General features: G+C 34.7%; 1 protein-coding gene across 1 annotated transcript; it reads right to left on the bottom strand.

The window, feature by feature from the left end:
• Positions 1 to 10,933: 10,933 nt before the first annotated feature.
• Positions 10,934 to 15,357, bottom strand: LOC141586505 (uncharacterized). The gene is made up of 2 exons (XM_074407755.1): positions 14,733 to 15,357; positions 10,934 to 12,003 (listed from the first exon to the last, which is right to left on the bottom strand). Exons 1-2 carry the CDS (start codon positions 15,222 to 15,224, stop codon positions 11,230 to 11,232), a joined length of 1,266 nt encoding a protein of 421 aa, XP_074263856.1. The 5' UTR covers positions 15,225 to 15,357; the 3' UTR covers positions 10,934 to 11,229.
• Positions 15,358 to 20,156: the final 4,799 nt, after the last annotated feature.

Genomic DNA, 20,156 nt, shown 5'->3' with positions numbered 1-20,156 from the left:
AGGTAAATCGGTTCGGTTGTTATTGGTTCAGATATATTCAAGTTCGGATATTATTTGGTTATTATTGATTTCGATTCAGTTTCGGTTCGATTCGCATTGAGTCGGGTTTCAACTTCTATTCGGGTTACTCTGTCTGGGTGTTCGATCGGTTAACAATCCTATTTTTCGATCGATTTTTCAGTTTCGGATTTATTTTGCGTAGTCTAATAATTAAGGATTTTACTCTTTCACATACAACTTTTACAATATTACCCTTGTCAGTTTTTCATTCCTTCACCCAATCAATTTTTTCCTCTCTTTCCACATCTCCTATCACCACCTTCGAATCAATCGCCGGCAAATTTTGAACAAATAAGAAAAACTAAATTATGATAATTAATAAAAAAAAAGCTAAATTATTATTAATAGAAAAGAACAACCAGTTAATATTAAAAAAAAAAAAATCAAACAAAACAACAATACAACAATCCCGTAAAATCTCTTCTCCCCACCACCTGACCACCACCACCACCTGTCCCACCCAACAACCAGCCGAACCACTCCCTCCAGCCATTCGCACCATAGACTCCATCCTGCCGTCACTCTCAGCCCCCAGCCGACAACCTGACACCATCCAACCGCCTTCCTTCCTCGTTAACGCACAACCCATGCGTTCTCCTTCCTCACCGGCGCACCACCCTCATCGGACCACCCCCCTAACCACCGTGCATACCAGAACAACCGTCAACCACCATATCTTCCACCATCCATAAACCCTAATTAATAATAATTGCTAAGTATCTTAACTTCCGTAAATTAAATCTTATAATTTCAATAAAATGTATTGATAATTGCTACAAAACAAATTTAATTCACTAGTTAAGAGAATCATAATTCATTGTTCAAAACTTTTACTAATTAGATTCACTATCTTAGGGAAAATGTATATGGAGGAATTAATTTAATTATGTATAGGGAAAAGGGTATGACATGAAAACTTTATGAAAAAAAATGTATATGAAAAAGTAGAATCGTATGTGAAAAAGTAATTCCAATGACGGGATATGAAAATATGATCACTAATTGTTTAATAGGACGGTCTTTTAGTATGAGACCAGTCCATTAATAAACAAGCTCAATCTTATCTATATAAAAGCAGAAGACAATACTCATCAGAGAGCGCGCCACGTCATTAATTCATTTTCTTCTTTTTTTTTCGAAAATCGAGATTATGGTGGGACCCATGTGTGCAACGTATTTAATTACTAAGATATCCGTCTTTCAAAGCATGCGCTTAAATCCGTCTCGCAACAAATTATATAAAGTCATCTTACGGAATACTTCTTCAAATTAATATTATGATAAAATTTTATACATTCCGTGTTAAGAAAACGAAAAACATTTACGCAGAATTAATTACAAAAGCGAGTTACCGTAATTGAATTACATAATTAGTAAACCAAAATTACACAATAAAATTACATAATTTCAGGAAAATTACCCTTATATACGAATCGAAAATACATCGAGAATGAATTACAAAATGAATAACAAGTATTTTTGTTATGAATAATTTTACCTTGCGCAGTAAATATAATGAAAACATGATTTTTTAAAAATACAGTGTACGAGAATTTTTTTAAAAAATATCAATAATGACGAGAAATGTACTTGGAATATAAAACTCGGATCCAAGTACCAAATACGATCGACACCGAAATTGGTAGGTGACAATGATAGCAAACCGAGTTAATATAGACTTCAGCAAGCAGTGAAAGCTATTTTTAATTTTATTTTTACTCTACAAAATAAACAAATAAATTTTCATTTAAATTACAAGTGATTTAAAAATTTTAATAAAAAAAATTTTAATAATTTTTTTTTAAATAATTCACAATACTGCACGGGTTTTTTTAGGAATTAATTCACAATACTGCACGGGTTTTGTGAATTAGTATTATTTAAAATAGTATACCCGTGCAATAAAACATATGCACGGGTGTTTGTTAGATTTTAATAAATCTTATCTATATAAATTCAGAAGACAATACTCACTGTACAGCGCGCCACCTCATTAATGCATTTTTTTTTTTGAAAATCCATGTTATGGTGGGACCCATGAGTGTGCAATGTATTTAATTATTCAGATATCCGTCTTTTCAAACATGCGATAAATTCCGTCTTGCAACAAATTATATAAAATCATATTATGAAAATATTCTTCAAATTAATATTATGATAAAATTTTATACATTCCGTATAAATAAAATTAATAACATATACGAAGAAGTAATTACAAATGCGAGTAAATGTAATTGATTTACATAATTTTTAAAACAAAATTACACAATAAAATTACATAATTTCAGAAAGGAACTTATATACGGGATCGAACATAAACGGAAATGAATTACAAAAATATATTACATGTATTTTTGTTATTATTATTGTACCATGCAGCAACAAAATCACAACATAATTTTTTAAAACTACAGGGTACAATTTTTTTTTTTTTCAAAAAATCAATCATAACAGAATATTAATTAACTTGGAATATAAACTCGACATCTTAACTATCAGCCGCGCACACCGAAATTGGTAGGTGACAATGATAGGAAACCGAGTTAATATAGTCTTCAACAAGCATTTAAAGTTATTTTTAATTTTTTTTTTTACTCTAAAAAAACAAATAAATAAATTTTATTTTAATTTACAAGTGATTAAAAAAAATTTAATAATTTTTTTTAAATAATTTATTTAATAAATAATTCACAATTGTTATAACAAATATTGTTTAAATAATAACAACACAATAAGGTAAAAGTTGAAAAACTTTAAAATATGTTTTTTTAGGAAAAATAATCCTCTCAGATCTATATAGAAAGCCGTTCATCACCGAGGATTTATGTTTTACTATCAGTCTCGCACTCCGAATTCGAAAGATGACAATGACAGTCTCGCACGCGTGATAAGATGTACTGTCTTAACTGGTAGTCATAAAGGTGATAGAGTGCATATTGCTCGACTAACACTTACTCCATCGGACATCAGTAGATTTCCGGTACGTTTCAGTAGAAGACAATTCCCCATCGATGTTTGTTTTGCAATGACGATAAACAAGAGTCAAGGGCAGTCTTTATCTCAGGTCAGCATCTATCTTCCAAGACCAGTGTTTAGTCATGACCAGCTTTATGTCGCACTTTCCAGAGTCACCCGAAAAGAAGGCTTGAAAATTTTAATTTGTGACTCAGATATGCGTACTTCTACTACGACTACTAATGTAGTGTATCATGAAATTTTTCAATTTTTAGAATAACTTGCATATGTTAAAGTTGATTATTAGATTATATTTCTTTTATCCGAATGTAAAGTTTTTTATGTATGCAATTTTTATTTACAAGAGTTGATGCGTTATTTCCTTATAAATCAGTGTATGTGAACACATGTTTGTAACAAATTTAAACATTAATTATGTATATCGTTGATCTAGACCAATTAGATAGGTACAATAGAAATGCAAAAACAGATTTACATAAAAAAAAACATTAATACTGACCCAAATACATACCCGTGCAATTTTGCACGGGTTTAAAACTAGTAATTAAATAAGCAAAAGTAAAAAAAAAAAAAAAAAAACACCACAGTACCAAAAAATTAGAGAAACCAACTGGCAACTCCATCCCATGACCTTCATCGCACCTATTCATCTCTCTCAGCCATTGATGTCTGTTATAAATGGCAACCTCTACTCTAATTTCATAAGTATTTATCATTCATATCAAAATTTTATCAAACGCCCATGATCTTGTAAATAAAACACTTGGTTTTTAATCTGAAATTAGTAGTCATTAATGTAAAAACTAACCTTATTGTAAATAATAAGCAATATTCTAAACATGAAGTTTTCAAGATAAGATTGTGAATTTGAAGCTAAATTTATTAGAAGTTTAACTCTGCATATGAGTAAGTTAAAATTGAGAGTTAACTATGTAAAGATTTTAGGATCCAAGATTTTGTGTTAAACCCATAATTTTCAACTTAAAATTCAAAGGTTTCAATCTAAAAACACAAGTATTTAACTTAAAAAACAATTAGTCAAAATCTAAAAACATAAGTATTTAACTTAAAATTGAAAGTTTTTAATTTAAAATTGAAGGTATTGACTTTTAGTTTCAAACCTGAGATTTACAAAATCAAGTTCCAAATCTAGGTAGTTGGCATAGACATCATTCTTAACTTTAGTCTTAAAAAATGGAGGAATGAGAGAAAGGTCGAAAAATAGTGATGAAACAACAATTGCGAACGTGGAGGAGCAAATTATAGAGGAGGTAGAGTAGGCGGCCATGGTCAGAACGCGGGCTGTAAATGTGGTGGACGAGTTGGCGGCTTGGCGGCATATGGACGTGGGTTGTAGTTGACAGTTATGGGGGACTGACGGAGAGTATATGTATAACAGGAAGTGTATAGAGGAAACAAGGGGTTTTTATTTTTCTCTCTTATTTTGTGTTCTATTGGGCCATTCTTTTTTATTGGGCTCGTCCTATGCTAAAGGACGGTCCTATAGAAGAGTTGCTGAAATATGATTCACGCCCTGTACGGCCCAAATCAAGCCCAAAATGTTTTATCTCGTCCAAATTTCACCCAACAACAAAATTTAACATGGCCCATGAGGCCATGACCATTTCTTATAGCTAGTTTGCCCAGTTAGCTACCCTATGGGTAAATATATGCTAAGATAATCACATTTCTAATTGAAAAGCACCTTTTTTAAATTATTTTAAGATGGGATGTTTATTTGTAAATTTTTCTTTTAGTTGTCATTTAACCTGTAAATTTTGAAAAATGAAACTTACCCGTAAAAACAGTTTTACAATAAAATATTGTAAAATTATATATCAAAAACATTGATACAATTATCAATTGATCATAGAAAAGTAGTGGCTAGTGAAGATTATTTCAGTAAGGTTATTTAGTTAAATTATTGGTTGGCTTTACAGTAATAATTGTCTAACAATGTTTTGACAAAATCGTTTTTTTAACATGTGTTTTTAAGACAGACATTAAAAAGCTAAATTAAAAAATAAAAAAATATTTACAAGATTATTTCATAAATTATGGCAAATATTAATTATACTCCCTCTATTCCGGTCATTTATTGTCTTTTTTCATATTGGGTTGTCTCAATCATTTGCTGTCCTTTCTATTTTAAAAATGAACTTAATGAGCAATTTGATCATTTACAATTAATTTGTTCTACTAATCATTTAGTAATTAGCCCCTTACTCTTTCATTGATCTTTATGTCAAAATTAAAGAACTACAATTAATCGGAACGGAGGGATACATCATTTCTGATGATATACGAATATTTTTAAGAATTTTTCGTTCTCATCACATTTTACAAAGGATTTTGTCAACTTTTAGTCAATTAGAAATTCTTGTTTCTTAAAACGTGGTGAAAAATGCCGAAGACACGTAGCTCGTAAGTAAAGCGTGGCATTCTCCAAAGAAGATAACAATGCAATCTTCAATACATTTACAATTATATACATATGATACGTAAATTGTCATATTCATAATGCATAACAAACCAAATTCTAGTGAAAAGAGACAGACAATACAAAGAGCAAACGAGGCAAAAAAAAATGGAGAAGGAAAGACAAGGAGAAAATGATGAAGAAAAGAGAGATAAAGATCAAGAACATCAAGCACCCAATATTTCTGATATGAAGGCAACAACAAGAAATGCATACGGCGGCGGAATGTACGCGCCGGAGAAAACCAGTGACAAGCCATCACATCCACCGGCTAGCGATACACAGAGTGCTGATGGGCCTGCTGAGGCCCATTTTCAGCCCAAACATCAGCCACCTTCTTCTGGTGATCGCGATATTGATATTACTGGCCAATCTTACATTCAGTAGTTTGCTTCTTTAGGTTTTCTGATGTAATGTTTTTTTTGGTGAAAATGTGAATCTCATTCAAATATATCACACCATACACTTATCATAATCCATCATACACCTAAGCTACTACACTAATACATTTTGTAACCAAGCCTTACATTTGACACTCCCCTTAATAAATTCACCTTTGTTCACTCTAATTTTGATCAGTTGCTGCACTCCTCTCACAACCTGTCGAGGTTGAGTAATAAAATGTTCCAAACGACATTTGTTCCTACAATTCCAGATACTGTAAATTAGGCTAGATATTGCAGCCATTACCACCTGTTTCTTCATCAAAGATCGACACCTCCATCGAAGAACCCAATCCATAACATCTCCTTGCCAATGTACTTGTAGCCAATTTTGCAATAGAAGTAGACACCGCATCTCGAAAAACGCAGTCAAAAAACAAGTGTTTGTGAGTTTCCATCTGCACTCCACACGATAACACACTCCAAAAGAATAAAAAGATGCCAAACTTTTGCAATCTATCTTGTGTCAAGAACCGTTGTTGAGCATAAATCCAAGTCTTGCGAAATTATGCTTAGGCGAGGCATACCTGTTCCATACCATAGGTACCCAGTCCTTCTTGGAATGAGGACCAAGTAGCCATTGATACCCCCGTTTGAATAGTATAATTCCCACCCAAGATTCCACTCAAAAAAACCAGGTTTCAGAATATCTTTCATTTTGCAGATCTGTCTCCATGTCCAGCTAGAATTTTGAGTTGGTTTATACATCCACCATTCATTCTCGCTTTATATAAATGTGATGCACCCATTGGACCCGAGATCGTCCTTCTTGCTATGGATCCACCACGCATATTTACCTATCAAAGCGAAGATTCCAAAGATGACAATTAATGATACCTAACCCACCATACTCCTTAGGTAAGCAAGAAGTCTCCCAAGCAACAGGGGGAGAGTGCTTATATTCAAATGCCCCGCCCATAAATAGTTCCTGCAAATGCATTCTACCTTATGGAGGACACCCTTTGGGAGCAAAAAGATCCTTGCCCAATAAGCATGCATCTGTGTTAGGACGGCCTTTACTAGAACCAACCTCCCTGCATAGCTAAGATGTTTAGCTCCCCAACCTCTAATTCGAGCTACAATTTTGTCCACCACCCTGGTACAATCGGCTACACTCGGTCTTTTAGAAGAAATTGGAACACCAAGATATCTAAATGGGAACTGTCCCATCCGAAACCTCGCAAGCCTCGACTAATCGTGCGGCAACTAAGTTATCATCAATCCCATTCAGATACATGTCGACTTAGCCTTGTTCATGCACGGCGGAAGCTTCGAGAGAAAGTCATGAAAGCTCTCGAAAAAATAGTAATAGAACCTTTATCTGCTCTACGAACAATAGCGGATCATCTCGCAAAAGCAAGATGACGAGCTTCATTCCCCTACATAGGGAGTGATATTCGAAGTCGGGTTTCTCGAACAACCCCGAGAATCCTGGAGAAATACTCTAAGCACAAGGTGAAAAGCAAGGGAGACATAGGATCCCCTTGTCTCAAACCCCGTTGTCCCTTAAAATATCCAAATTGTGATCCATTCAGAGAAATGGTGAAGGATGTTGTGCTAATACACACCATAATCCACCGTATCATCCGATCGGGGAACTCAAGAGCAATCAAAGATATCCTTAACAAAGGCCCATTCAATGGAATCATAGGCCTTTTTTAGATCAATTTTAAGCAAAGCCCTAGGTGTGCATGATTTCCTCCCATAGAGCCTTACCAAGTCCTGACAAATAAGGATATTGTCAACAATCTCTCTATCCTTAATGAATGCACTCTGATTCATACTAACAATATCCATCAATACTCCGGATAGCCTTTGACAAATGATTTTAGATATACATTTGTAAATGACATTGCAACAAGCAATAGGTCGAAATTCATGGACCGAGTTGGGGCAATCCACCTTTGGAATAAGTGTAAGCACGAGCATTCACTTGCAACAATCTACCAGATTCAAAAATTCTTTGACAAACTGAATCACATCACCTCCAATGATATCATATGCATCTCTCGAAAAAGCCGCGGAATAACCGTCGGGGCCGGAGCCTTCTCCACCGGAATAGAGAAGAGTCTTTGCCCGATCTCATCTTGATTTTTTGAACCATCCCTCTAGCATGCTCGGCGATCACTACACCGCCTTTTTTAACAACGAGACAGACCGAGACAACCTCGGAGCTACCTAACACTCCCCGATAGTATTCAACAAAAGCATGTTCAATGGTAGCTATCTCGACACATCACCCCATGCATATCTTTAATCTTCGAATTTTATTTAAGGCACGTCTTGCTTTAATGGTACTATGAAAGTACCTCGTGTTGTCATCTGCAAAATTAACCCATTGAACTTTGGCTTTTTGTGCTAGGAATAAAATCCTGGCATCATCAAGCTCTTTGTACGAAGCTGCTGCCACTCTTTCTTCTGCTTGAAGCTGCACATTCCTAGGGTCATTGTGCAGCTGTTTCTGGATGCTTTCCAACAGTAATTTTGCAACCATGGCAGAATTCTCAATATCCCCATAACTCCCATTATTCAGTTTCTTCAATGGATGCTTCAGATACTTGAGCTTTTTGATCAATTGGAACATGTAACAACCATAAACAGTTTGCTTCCAAGTCTCCATGACAATGGTCTTAAACTGAGTATGCTTCCCCCACATATTAAAGTACTTAAAAGGACCTTTCCTTCTCTCAATATCTCCCCCTAGCTCAATCAAGCAAGGGCTATGATCATAGAGCCCTTCAGGAAGGAAAGTAACATTCCCATTAGGGCCATTCAAGATCCACTCATCATTGGCTAGGACCCTATCAATCCTACTATAGACCCTAGCATCACCCTCTTGTTTATTGTTCCATGTAAAATAGGCACCTGTAGAGACCAAGTCATACAGCCCACACACATCCACACAGTTCTGAAACCCTCTAGTCTCAGCATCAGTCACCTGAGACCCAATCCGTTCATTCACATACAATACATTGTTGAAATCCCCCATTACAAGCCAAGGTCCCTGAACAGTAGCTTTCATATCAATCAGAGATTCCCAAAGAGCACCTCTATCGCATTTCGTATTACACCCATACACCAAAGAGTAAGTCCATCCAAACCCGGTCCCAAATTAGTCACCTGAGCATGAATGACTTGCAAATCCTTCCTAATACAAGAAACCGAACTGTGAAGAGTCCCACAAAGAACCAAATTCTACCATTATCTTTAACCTCACTATTATCTATAATTTGCCAAGGACTGCTAAACCTAGCTTGAATTCTATCCTTATTCTTTATTTTGACCCTTGTTTCAACCAAACCAAACAGGCTAACTTTATTAATATGCAAGAATCTCCTAATATCACCTTGCTTATTCCACTTATTTAGGCCTCTAACATTCCAAAATCCTATATTAATCATTTTGAATAATTGTTGGTCTCCCCTTCCCCATACTATTTAACAAACTCTGTCTCAAAGACTGTTGAATTACTTCAAGAACAAGAGGGTCCTCCTCGATCGCCGCCCCCCTCCCAAGTCTAGACATGCGATGAACCAGACTAGCTGGTGAAGCCATCTCTTTGCCTCTGAATGGGATGGGGGTAACCACCACAGGAGTGGTACACTGTGGTAAAGCCACCGGATCCTGCACAGGCTCCACACTTTGCACGGGAACAACCTGCACAGAGCAGTAGCTGGCTTCACAGGCACCTGAACCTTAGGCTTCCGGACTTTCGAACAGTTTCTTACGAACCTCGGCAAAGATGCTTCCTACACATAGCAACATCATGCCCTATTCCCGAACATTGAGAACAAACCAGGTTTCCATTCATAGAAGACCTCCTCAGAATCGCACTATATCCTTATCATCAATGAATTCAATCTTATCAGCGAGAATTTGCCCCAATTTCACTTCCACCATGAACCTAGCGTACTCCAAATACTCCTTCTTCTCGAGCACGATCGGTCTAATAGATGTACCTATCATGCTTACTATCTTAGGTAAGGCTTTTCCCCAAAATTTAAGATCCAAATTATACAATCGTACCCATATACGCACCAAATCAAAGTTTATCCTTCACACATTTCACATCGTTTGCCAATCTTTAACAATAAATGGTTTATTATCAAAGAATAGTTTTTCAGATCAAGCACCGAGTCCTTATCCTCTTGTTTATTAAATCGAACAATACAAACACCATTTGCTTGATACGCAACTTTATCAATTGATAAATCCTTCCAAATTAAATCGAACATATCCATCCATGACATGATTAGGAGGATTAGCTCCCAAAACAAAAATGTAAAGATGACGAAGCCCAAAACTCAAGCTCACCTTGGACATCCTCTGTTTCGATTTTGACGCGAGGTTGCTCCAATGGCGTTCTGGTTTCGCGCCAACGGTCCCACTCCGGTTCGGTCATGTAACAGAATTTCCTTACCGCATTCACTTCCTTACTTAAATTGAATGATCGTAACTCCGCCGACTTAGAACTCTCCATTCTTTGAACTTAACGCAAAGAATCTCTCTTAATTCAGTAATATGTATCGTATTACTATTATTTTTGTGTTTATTAGTTGATGAACTAGTATTTTTGTGTTTTTGTGGAGTATTATTAGTATTTACAGTCCTTCGATTTCTCGCCATTGCTGAAAAAATGGAAGAAATGTAAGCTTTCTCTCTCTACTCGCTTTCTCTCTCTAAAACCGTTTTTCTTGCATAATGTAATGTTTAATTTTGTTATGTAATGTGAAATGTAATGTTGTGGAAGTATATCTGGAGTTTACGAGTAAGTTTTGTGTAGGACGTTTGTAACTTAAAGTCGATCATGCTCATCTAACTTATGAAAGTTACTTGAACTTACATATGAAAGTATAATGCAACCTTATAAGTGGATAATTGTTTGAATTGAATTATTCACCAATAAAATTCTCATTATGAAATGAAAAGTTTTAAATCGCTATATAGATTTATCGAAAAGGGAATATCAAAAGAATTTGTTAGTAAAACAGTAAATTCTAATTGAATTATTAGCTCAATGACATACAGTAACATATTACTCAATGCTCAACATGCCTGTACACCCAACAAACCATATCTCGATTCTCCGATGTAGGGAACTAGTAAAACCCCTCTACAACCATCCTATAATCTCTATGTTATAGCTTATACGAGTAATCGAGTATCCCTTGCGCCGTCACATTTTTTTTATATCTTCTTTCTTCACTACAAACCTTATGTACAAGAAAATTGTATGATGTACCCATATGTATAAGACAGTATAAGAGTTAACTATCTCGGATCTAGTCCAAGTTTACAGATCTCTTCCGGCGGGGGAGTATCCCAATGGGCTGCTCTGCCCTTCATCTCCTTAAAGTCCTTCACACACTGCTTCACATTCAATGACACAACTCTCTTCCTGGATCGGGCCAACCTGTCTCCAACAGCATCATCGAAAACGTTTTCCCAGCCCACTTCCCACGCCCGAGTGGCATTGCAAAGTTCAAGTGACCCATTTCTCCAAGGAGTCCAACTCCATCCTTTAGACAGCCCATTCATCACATCAGCCACACACTCGCCTGTGCAGACTGGCTTGCATGGCCGGCATTTAGCCCCATTCAGTGGCCCCTGGCTCGAAATAGCTGCAACTTGCACACCAAAATGGGTTGGCGGGAATGAGTAGGTCCGGTCAGTCACGATGCAGAATGGTTGAGGTGGTGTCCGGTATGGGATACCATGGGCTGTGAGTTGGGCCTTGAATGCGGTCTCTGAGTTCAAGTCGGTGTAGTTCAAGTTGTCTAAGTAGGGAACTAGTGATAGGCGGGCGAGAGCGACCTTCGAAGTATTGTAGTCCCCGACCCCAAACCGATCATTAAGGCCGCCAAATGTGGACCCTGGAGGAACCACATAGTGACCTGGGACAAAGCTACTGGGGTGTAGTGGAGCTGACCAATACCCGTCAACACGGGTGCGGACTATCCAGTCATATGTAAACCCTTGCTCTTTCTGGTAGGCGTCAATCATTGTCAGGCACCCTTCCACCAGACTGAAGTATTGCAATAGCCCCTACAGATTTCCAATAATCGACAATAAGTTAGCGCAAACTCTGCCAACTAATAAGTTAATTATTCTGCCGGGTTGTTTGGACTGGAAAACATCAAGTCAGAAGCATTATTTATAAGTAATCACACCAACTACTTTATATATTGACATTTCATTTCACCAGATCAAAAGCTATAATTGATTGCCATTAGAAACCCTCGAACACCTAATTTCGTGGTCCCAAAAATAATGAATAGATAGATGATCTGTTGTACCAAATTATGAAAAGCGTTTTGTAGATCAAATCATGTGATCTCCAACAGACTTGAACTTTTCTCGTATTTGTTAGTACTACTGACCAGAATGATGCCTAGCTCACCCTACCTTTGAAAAGGAAGAGTGCAAAGTTCTGGCTCCACACATTCATTTGAGAAAAAAACCATAGAATTTACGGGTATGTGCCAGAACATATAATTTACAATGCTAGTTGGATAATATAAACCAACTTCCCAAAAGAAGTTAGGTTGATACTATTTATCCTAACAATTGTATTTATTTGATTTGCATCAACTTTGTTGAATTACTCAACGGAGTGTACGTAGATTGCTGAGTGGAAGAATGGCTTCATATGCCGGTTTCTATCTTCAAATATGTAGTCATTTTTCAGCATCCAGAACTACAATAGATATATATTCTCATTTTTTTTAGCATTTTTGAGTCAAAAAAGTTTCAAAGATGCCTACTCACTATCTAATATCTATTGGTAAATTCTACACCGACGATATTCACCTAAGGGTTGGGGGGTTTAGGACCTAAGAGTAATCAGAACAATGGTGAAAATTTTATGCGAACTAAATTCAGTTAGAAAACATGAATTTCAGGAACTCTAGTTTGTCTAGACCGTAATTTGATATTTTACCCAAGATATTACCGAATTGCACCTCAATGCAACTTAACCACTATTGTGATACATACAGTGATAGAGGGCGGAAGAACATTATTCTAATTATTCACTTCTTTACGTGATTAGAATAGTTAATGAAAAAAAACAACAAAAGCAGAATTTGGAGTTGAAGTTGACATTATTTCAGAGCATTTTTCAGAAACTGGAAGCGTCTCATAACAAAGGCGACTTTAGTCATCCTTGCATGGTTTCCATGATTTCTTAAATGAACATACGACACAAGACATAATTACTTGTAAGGCCCATAAAAGTTCATGATCTATCCATACAAATTATACAACAAGCTCGGTTAACAGTAAAGACAAGACAAGTCAAAACAAGTCGTGTTACTTCTTAGAGTTAGGTCAACAAGGGTCAAGTCAAACTACAAGTTGAGTCAACAAATTTTGGATCCGGTCATGATGCTGAGTATGGCACAATCAAGCACCTTCTAGTCAACCAACAACATTGAAAGCAACACCGTGGGTGTGGGACCGAGATGGGAGTAGAGCACATAGTGGCCAATATTAATGAGCTTCATAGTTCAAACCAGAGCAAAATGGAGTATGGTCTACCTTAAAATGAGGTTAAAGTTGGCTACTTTCAAAGCAGGCAAATCCTTAGTTCTAAAGAACAGAGCAATATGTGGCTTGGAGACTGGCGTGAGTAAAAGCCTCCGTATTAAACCCATATATCGAAATATAGAACCATTTAATAAGTCTAATAGACATGTCACCAATATGTGTCATATTTTTGCATATTGTATCTACGCCCACGGTAACTAGATTTGAACGACAACATTGATACGGGGACTTCATGAAGCTGACCAATAACATAAACTCTTATGGTAACTGGAGCTGGTGAAATAACAAAGGAAAGTTTGTTGAATTCATTCAACCGCATCAACCTCTGAATTATCTCTCAAGGCTCGAGATATTTATCCCATTACAGAGATATTTCAGTCTTTATAACCTCAAAATGCAGAGTCTTTCTTTTGCACGTATAATATCGATTGCTGGTGCCTAACTGGGTATCTTAGAATAACTAGTGCTAACCAGCAACCGCTCACCAACTCATTACCTACATTTACGATTTTAATACTCTAAGCTACCTAAACCTAACCTAATCCAGTATGTTACTTGCAAGCTAACAACTACTCCAAATTTACCGAGAAAAAAAGATGAGCCGAAACAAGTGATTCAACCAACAAAATTTCTAGGCGTATTGCAATATTTTACTACTTTCGTAAGATCAGCAAAATTTTGCTTTTCTTTGTAGAAGCAAAACCAGTAGACCAAGTCCAAAGCATTTACACTTGCATTGACTTGCAATCTACAGAAAATACGTCAACATAATAATTATCAAATTATATTTTCTTTAATAACACGATTAACAACACGCTCTAAATCCGGTCAATTTCATTCAACCAACACCATCAATATACTCATTTCTTCAATCAACATCCTCAATTACTCTAATTCTGCTTCAAAACTGTCTAGTTCATCTCTTTTAGAAAAATCATGTTAGATTATGCCTTGAATCGATTTGAGCTAACGCATTATTAGTGAACCACGTAAATCTGAGAGTAATTTATTTGCACATCAGTTACAACAAATCCGAACATAAATTATTTATTTAATAATGCAATTCACTAATGAGCCATTAGTAACCTATTAATAAACAGCGGGGTGCAATCATACCAACGCTAATGGATAATAGACCCTCAATCATTAAATGAACCACCTAACATACGAATTTAGTACTGAATTCAAATTTTCAAAGGCGAAAAAAAACGGCAATAAAAACAAACCTGAATACCATTAGGAGAATTAGCAGCAGTAAGAACCCGAAACTCCGAGTCAGACTCCGCAATCGGTTCCGGTTTAAAAACCCGAACCGAGGTAACCCTAGGAGCAGACCTCAGCAACGAGAGCTTAAACGAGTTAGAATCAAGCGGCGAGTTAAGATACAAGTCCGAGTTGGGGAACTCGGTTAGGATCCGGTCGACGATAGATGGACCGGTAAGCTCAAACCGGCGAGCCCCACCAACAAGGCAGACGGCGATTTTGGACCGGGTTAACTCGGAGTAACGCTGAGTTGACCCGGGCGAGTTGGAGCGGAAGAAGGCGGTGGTGGCGGCGGAAGAGAAGTAGAGAAGGAGGAGAGAGAGTGAGGAGAAGAGTAGGAGGATAAGACGCCAGTCGAGATCGGATATCCAACGCGTAATTTGCGCCGCCGTGTGCGGCGATGGATGCGGTGGCGGCATTTTGGTGGATTTTTTTAGTTCTTGTGGTTTACTCATTTGGGTGCGAGTTTGTGAGTGATTTGTGAAAAGTATATGTGAAAGTTAGAGGATTGTGTGAGAAGTGTGTTATGAAAGTGCGTTTTTGGGATTTGCTTTGGACTTTGGAGTTGGATAGTGAAGGTGAAGTGTCTAATCTGATTAAGGTTGAGGTCTATGTAGATAGAGACTTGATCATTGATGTTATGAAATATTATTATATGGATGTCCATATTTTAGAATACTCTAAAATATATTATCTTATGAAAATCTTCTCTCATTGTATTGTATATATATTCCCTTCATAATAAAATAAGAATACAGTTCTGTCTCCCTTACTTTCTATCAACCTTCTCTCCATCATTCTCTCTACTCTATATTTCACAACAATCGAACATATTTTTTCAATAATTAGGTCCTGCTTCTTTTGAACTTAAAGTCATTTAATTTAAGTTTACTTCAAATCTTATAAGTTCAGTTCAGTTCAGATCAGATCCTATAAATTCAGTTCAAATCCTATAAGTTCAGTTCAGTTCAGATTTTATAAGTTCAGTTCAGTTCAGATCTTATAAGTTCAGTTCAGATCCTATAAATTCAGTTCATTTCAGATTCTATAAGTTCAGTTCAGTTCAGATCCTATAAGTTTAGATCCTATAAATTCAGTTTAAAAAAGTTATATACAAAGTATTATTTTTAAAAAACGACGCAAAAATATTTGACATTATTAATTACTAGATTTTGTGCACGTGCGTTACACGGGTTACAAAATTGTTTCTCCTCTAATTGCTTTGGACTTTTTATTCGTGTTCAATAATAGAAGTTACATAGAAAACACGTTAAAAGATACGGAAGAGCTGTCTTTCAATGAGTAGTCACTTGTTCCCTGATCGTCATAAATTGTGAATTTCAATTAAAAAAATATCAAAATATTATTAAGTTATTGATCGCATTTTTTGTGACGTTAATTTGGTTTATTTCAACTCCAAAAAAAAAATCCTCAAATCACATAATCAATCAATCAATCAATATATATAACTAAAGGAGGCTTTTTTTTCTAATTATACTATTAGCATTAGAATTAGGAGATAATTAATTATTTATAATTTTTCTATTATAATTAGAAATATAATTTTCCTATTAGAAATGAGAATTAATTAATTATTTTACAATTTTCCTATTAGAAATAGGAAATAAAGTAACAATTTATTAAGGCTTTTTTTTCCTAATTTTACTATTAGAATTAGGAGATAATAGTTATTTAAAATTTTTCTATTACAATTAGGAATATGATTTTCCTATTATAAATGAGAATTAATTAATTATTTTACAATTTTATTATTAGAAATGATAATTAGTAAATTAATTATGTACAAGTTATTAATATTAAAAAATTATTCATTAGTATTTGTTCACTTCTGATTAAAAAAATGAGGTATTATGAGGCTAAAAGGCCCTACGCCGAACTGGGTTGTGACAAATGTGCATGCATAATACGTACTACATGGAATTTACTCATGTAAAGAGTAAAATGAACGCTTAAATATGCCCCTACATCTTTTGTTATTGCTAATGTCATATTTAATTATACATAATATGAAGTTTATTTTTCAAATGTCATATGTATTTCTCCTACTAATTTTAAAGTTACTTCCCTCACAATACACTTCAACTTCTATTGATAATTTATTATTATATTATTTACAATCATTTGTCATTATATAAAAGTATATTAACCAAAATTTAAATAAGATATTCACAAATTATTGATAAGTATAAAGTTTGATATCTATTTTTGAAGGAGTATTAAAAAATAAAGAAAGTTGTTGCTAATTTGCGAATCGAAATATAATATTACGACAAATGAGTAAATGTTTTGAAAAACTTTATTGTGCGATTGTTTTACAATTTAAAGTAAAAATGGTACCACGAGTAATAAAATAGATATGAATGAGGCTTGAAGGTAAATTAGATACACTTATTATAGAAATATGTATAAGGTTAAGATTCATTTAAAAAAAAGTCATGAAAAACACATAAAAGGGTAAGAGTAGTCTTTCCCTAACATAGTGAAGACCGTCTCTCTCAATCTTTTCTTCTCACAAATTTACATGCGTAAAAAACGGTACTATTCAATTATATGGAGCAAACTAATTATTGTTGATGCTATATATATTTTGTTTTTGTGTGTAAATTGAGCACATAATCACTATAATTTAGATAGAGATACGAATTAGGGAAGGGTAAGACATATTCGTCATGCATAATACGATGTTTTAACCACCTTTAGGTAAAAATATAAAAAAAAATGAAAATAATTTAACCTAAAAGGGGGCCACGTACTTGCCAAATCTTCTATAGTTCTCTACCGCATTAATATTCTCATGAATTTTATGACATTTATTTCATACTAATAAAAAAAATGATTATACTGCTTCATACAATTTGTGATTTATAACTTTTAGCTAACTTATTTGAACTTGCTTAAATTTATATATTTTAAGTGAAGAATATTAATTATAAATATGATAAAGATAAAGTTTGATCTTTAATTTTCTCAGAGATAAAAAAAACTCAATTTTTATTTTCTTATAATATACTAATTAAAGGTAATAATGTAAAACAGGAAATTACACCACAATCTACTATTTTAATATGTCGATGATCAACACTCAAAATAGCACATTAGTTATTTAAATAGTGTAAAAACTCTCAAAATGCTAAAAAAAAATGTTCAATCTGTCGTTATCAAACAAAACCTAAGTTTCTGCATTTTTTTTGTCATGTTCAACTTAATCTTTACAGGATGTAAAAATGATGAAGTCGAGAAAAGTAGCGGTTAGTTTTTTCGTTAGTTAGATGGACTTTTCAAGAGAGAGATGAAAGCTTTGCATTTTAGACCGTTTTATGTGTGAACCGAAGGGATTAAGTAGTGGGCTAAAGGTTGTTTTGAGTGAGAATTAGGTTGATTGCGACGAGTTGGTTGACTAAATTTTTTCCTTACTAGATCTAGAAAGGGGATAATAATTATGAGATAATAAAATTTGAAGAAAAAAGGGCAATAAAAATGAGATGGAGGTAGTAAGATTTATATATGCAAAATGAAATAAATAGCAAAGTTCGTGTATATATACATAATATTCTAACTTATTTAGTTTACAAACATAGTACCCAAACATTTTGTTTGAGTATTTGGAATGGAGGTAGGGGAGGAGATGAGAAAAAGATTAGGAAAGGAAAGGGAGAGAGATAAGAGGGAAGATTGCCTCTTAAACTTTTCTTTGTTAAAGGAAAAATAAATTGTCTTCGGTAAGGGAGACGAGGATTCATATATATCATCTGGAGTAAAGATTGATGTTTCATGGAGGTGAATGTGATTTATGACTTCTTAGATGTAAAACGTAGCAGAAAGGTAGTGATAGTGGTAGTGGATTTTAGATTGTTTCAAGTAGTAAGAACTAATCACATTGGCTGATGTTTTATTTTGCGGGTAAATTAGTGGGGGTGGAGGGAGGGTGAATTTGTGGAAGGGTAATGAGTTTAACGAAGATAATGATAATAAATAAGGTTATTTATCAGTAAAATATCGCTTGCATTAAAACATATATGTAACATGAATAATAACAAGAAACCTCAAAAGATCATACTGATAAACTTAATTTTGACCCCATCCATCCAAATTAAATTAAAATCTTAATTCCAACAACATTGTCGAGAGCAAGGGTTAGTTTCCATTGGATTGTGGATTTTTCTAGAAGTAGGGGTTTAATTTTTCACTTGGTTGGATAAATTTGAGAGAAGTTTCGAAGACAAGGATCGATCTTTCAAGGGATGAGATTGTTTTAAATCATGTGTGTGAATATGGAAAAAATTAGGGGTCGCGTGAAGGATTTTGTTTCAAATGAGAAGATGGGGGGCAAGACTATTGTTATAGGGGGTGTCATAAGTAGCCCTAACCATGTAGTATTGCGTTGGAATTTGGTTCACATTCAAAGGTACGTCTATAGTTTGACTGGGAGATATAACATTTAACTACCTGTAAATGTTTTTACGTAACTACCATTTGACCCAACAATGATTATTGTTTTCCTTGACCAATTGAAAAACAAACAGGTATTAATGAACAAGATTTAAAAACTCTCAGTCCCAAGTATCATATATATAAACTTCATATTGGTTATATTTTCTTAAAAAAACAATATTGTCTAGAGCAAGGGTAAGTTTACATTGGATGGTGGATTTTTCTAGAAGTAGGGGTTCAGTTTTTCACTTGGTTGGATAAATTTGAGATAAGTTTCGAAGACAAGGATCGATCTTTCAAGGGATGAGATTGTTTTAGATCATGTGTGTGAATAGGGAGGAAAAATAGGGGTTTGCGTGAAAGATTTTGTTTCAAATGAGAAGATGGGGGCCAAGACTATTGCTATAAAGGGGGGGGGGGGGGGGTAAGCAGTTTTAGCCATGTAGTATTGCGTCAGAATTTGGTTCACATTCAAACGTACTTCTATAGTTTGACCGGGAGATATAACATTTTAACTACCTCTAAATGTTTTTACATAACTACAATTTGATCCAGCAATGATTAAATTATGATTGTTATTCGAAAGAAGGAGATTTGTTGCATCATTTGAGTTGATTATGCAGAGTAGATATTATTGTTTTCCTTGACCAATTGAAAAACAAACAGGTATTAATGAACAAATTCTAAAAACTATCAGTCCAAGTATCATATATATAAACTTCATATTTGTTTTATTTTCCTAAAAAAAAGTATTTTATTAATCAAACATTCTTTTATTCTTATGTCAATATTATGTTAACGGAAATTATTTGTTGGTCATGCGGCATACATAAAATCTTAGACATGAACGATGTACTATATGTCTATATTCCATTTTATTGTGAAATTTATCACACATTATTTTAATATCCGTGCAACGCACGGGCAAGAAAACT

This window comes from Silene latifolia, chromosome 6 (genome assembly GCF_048544455.1).
Source record: "Silene latifolia isolate original U9 population chromosome 6, ASM4854445v1, whole genome shotgun sequence".
Lineage (NCBI taxonomy): Eukaryota > Viridiplantae > Streptophyta > Magnoliopsida > Caryophyllales > Caryophyllaceae > Silene > Silene latifolia.
Note: the sequence above shows the minus strand (reverse complement) of the source record. Positions and strands in the feature narration are given on the sequence as shown.

What these genes read in the sequence shown, in the direction of transcription:
- LOC141586505 (XM_074407755.1), bottom strand. Translation starts at nt 15,224, where the DNA reads ATGAGTAAACCACAAGAACTAAAAAAATCCACCAAAATGCCGCCACCG. An exon ending in ATTCTCCTAATGGTATTCAG is followed by an intron (nt 12,004 to 14,732) that starts GTTTGTTTTTAT and finishes GGAAATCTGTAG; the next exon opens with GGGCTATTGCAATACTTCAG.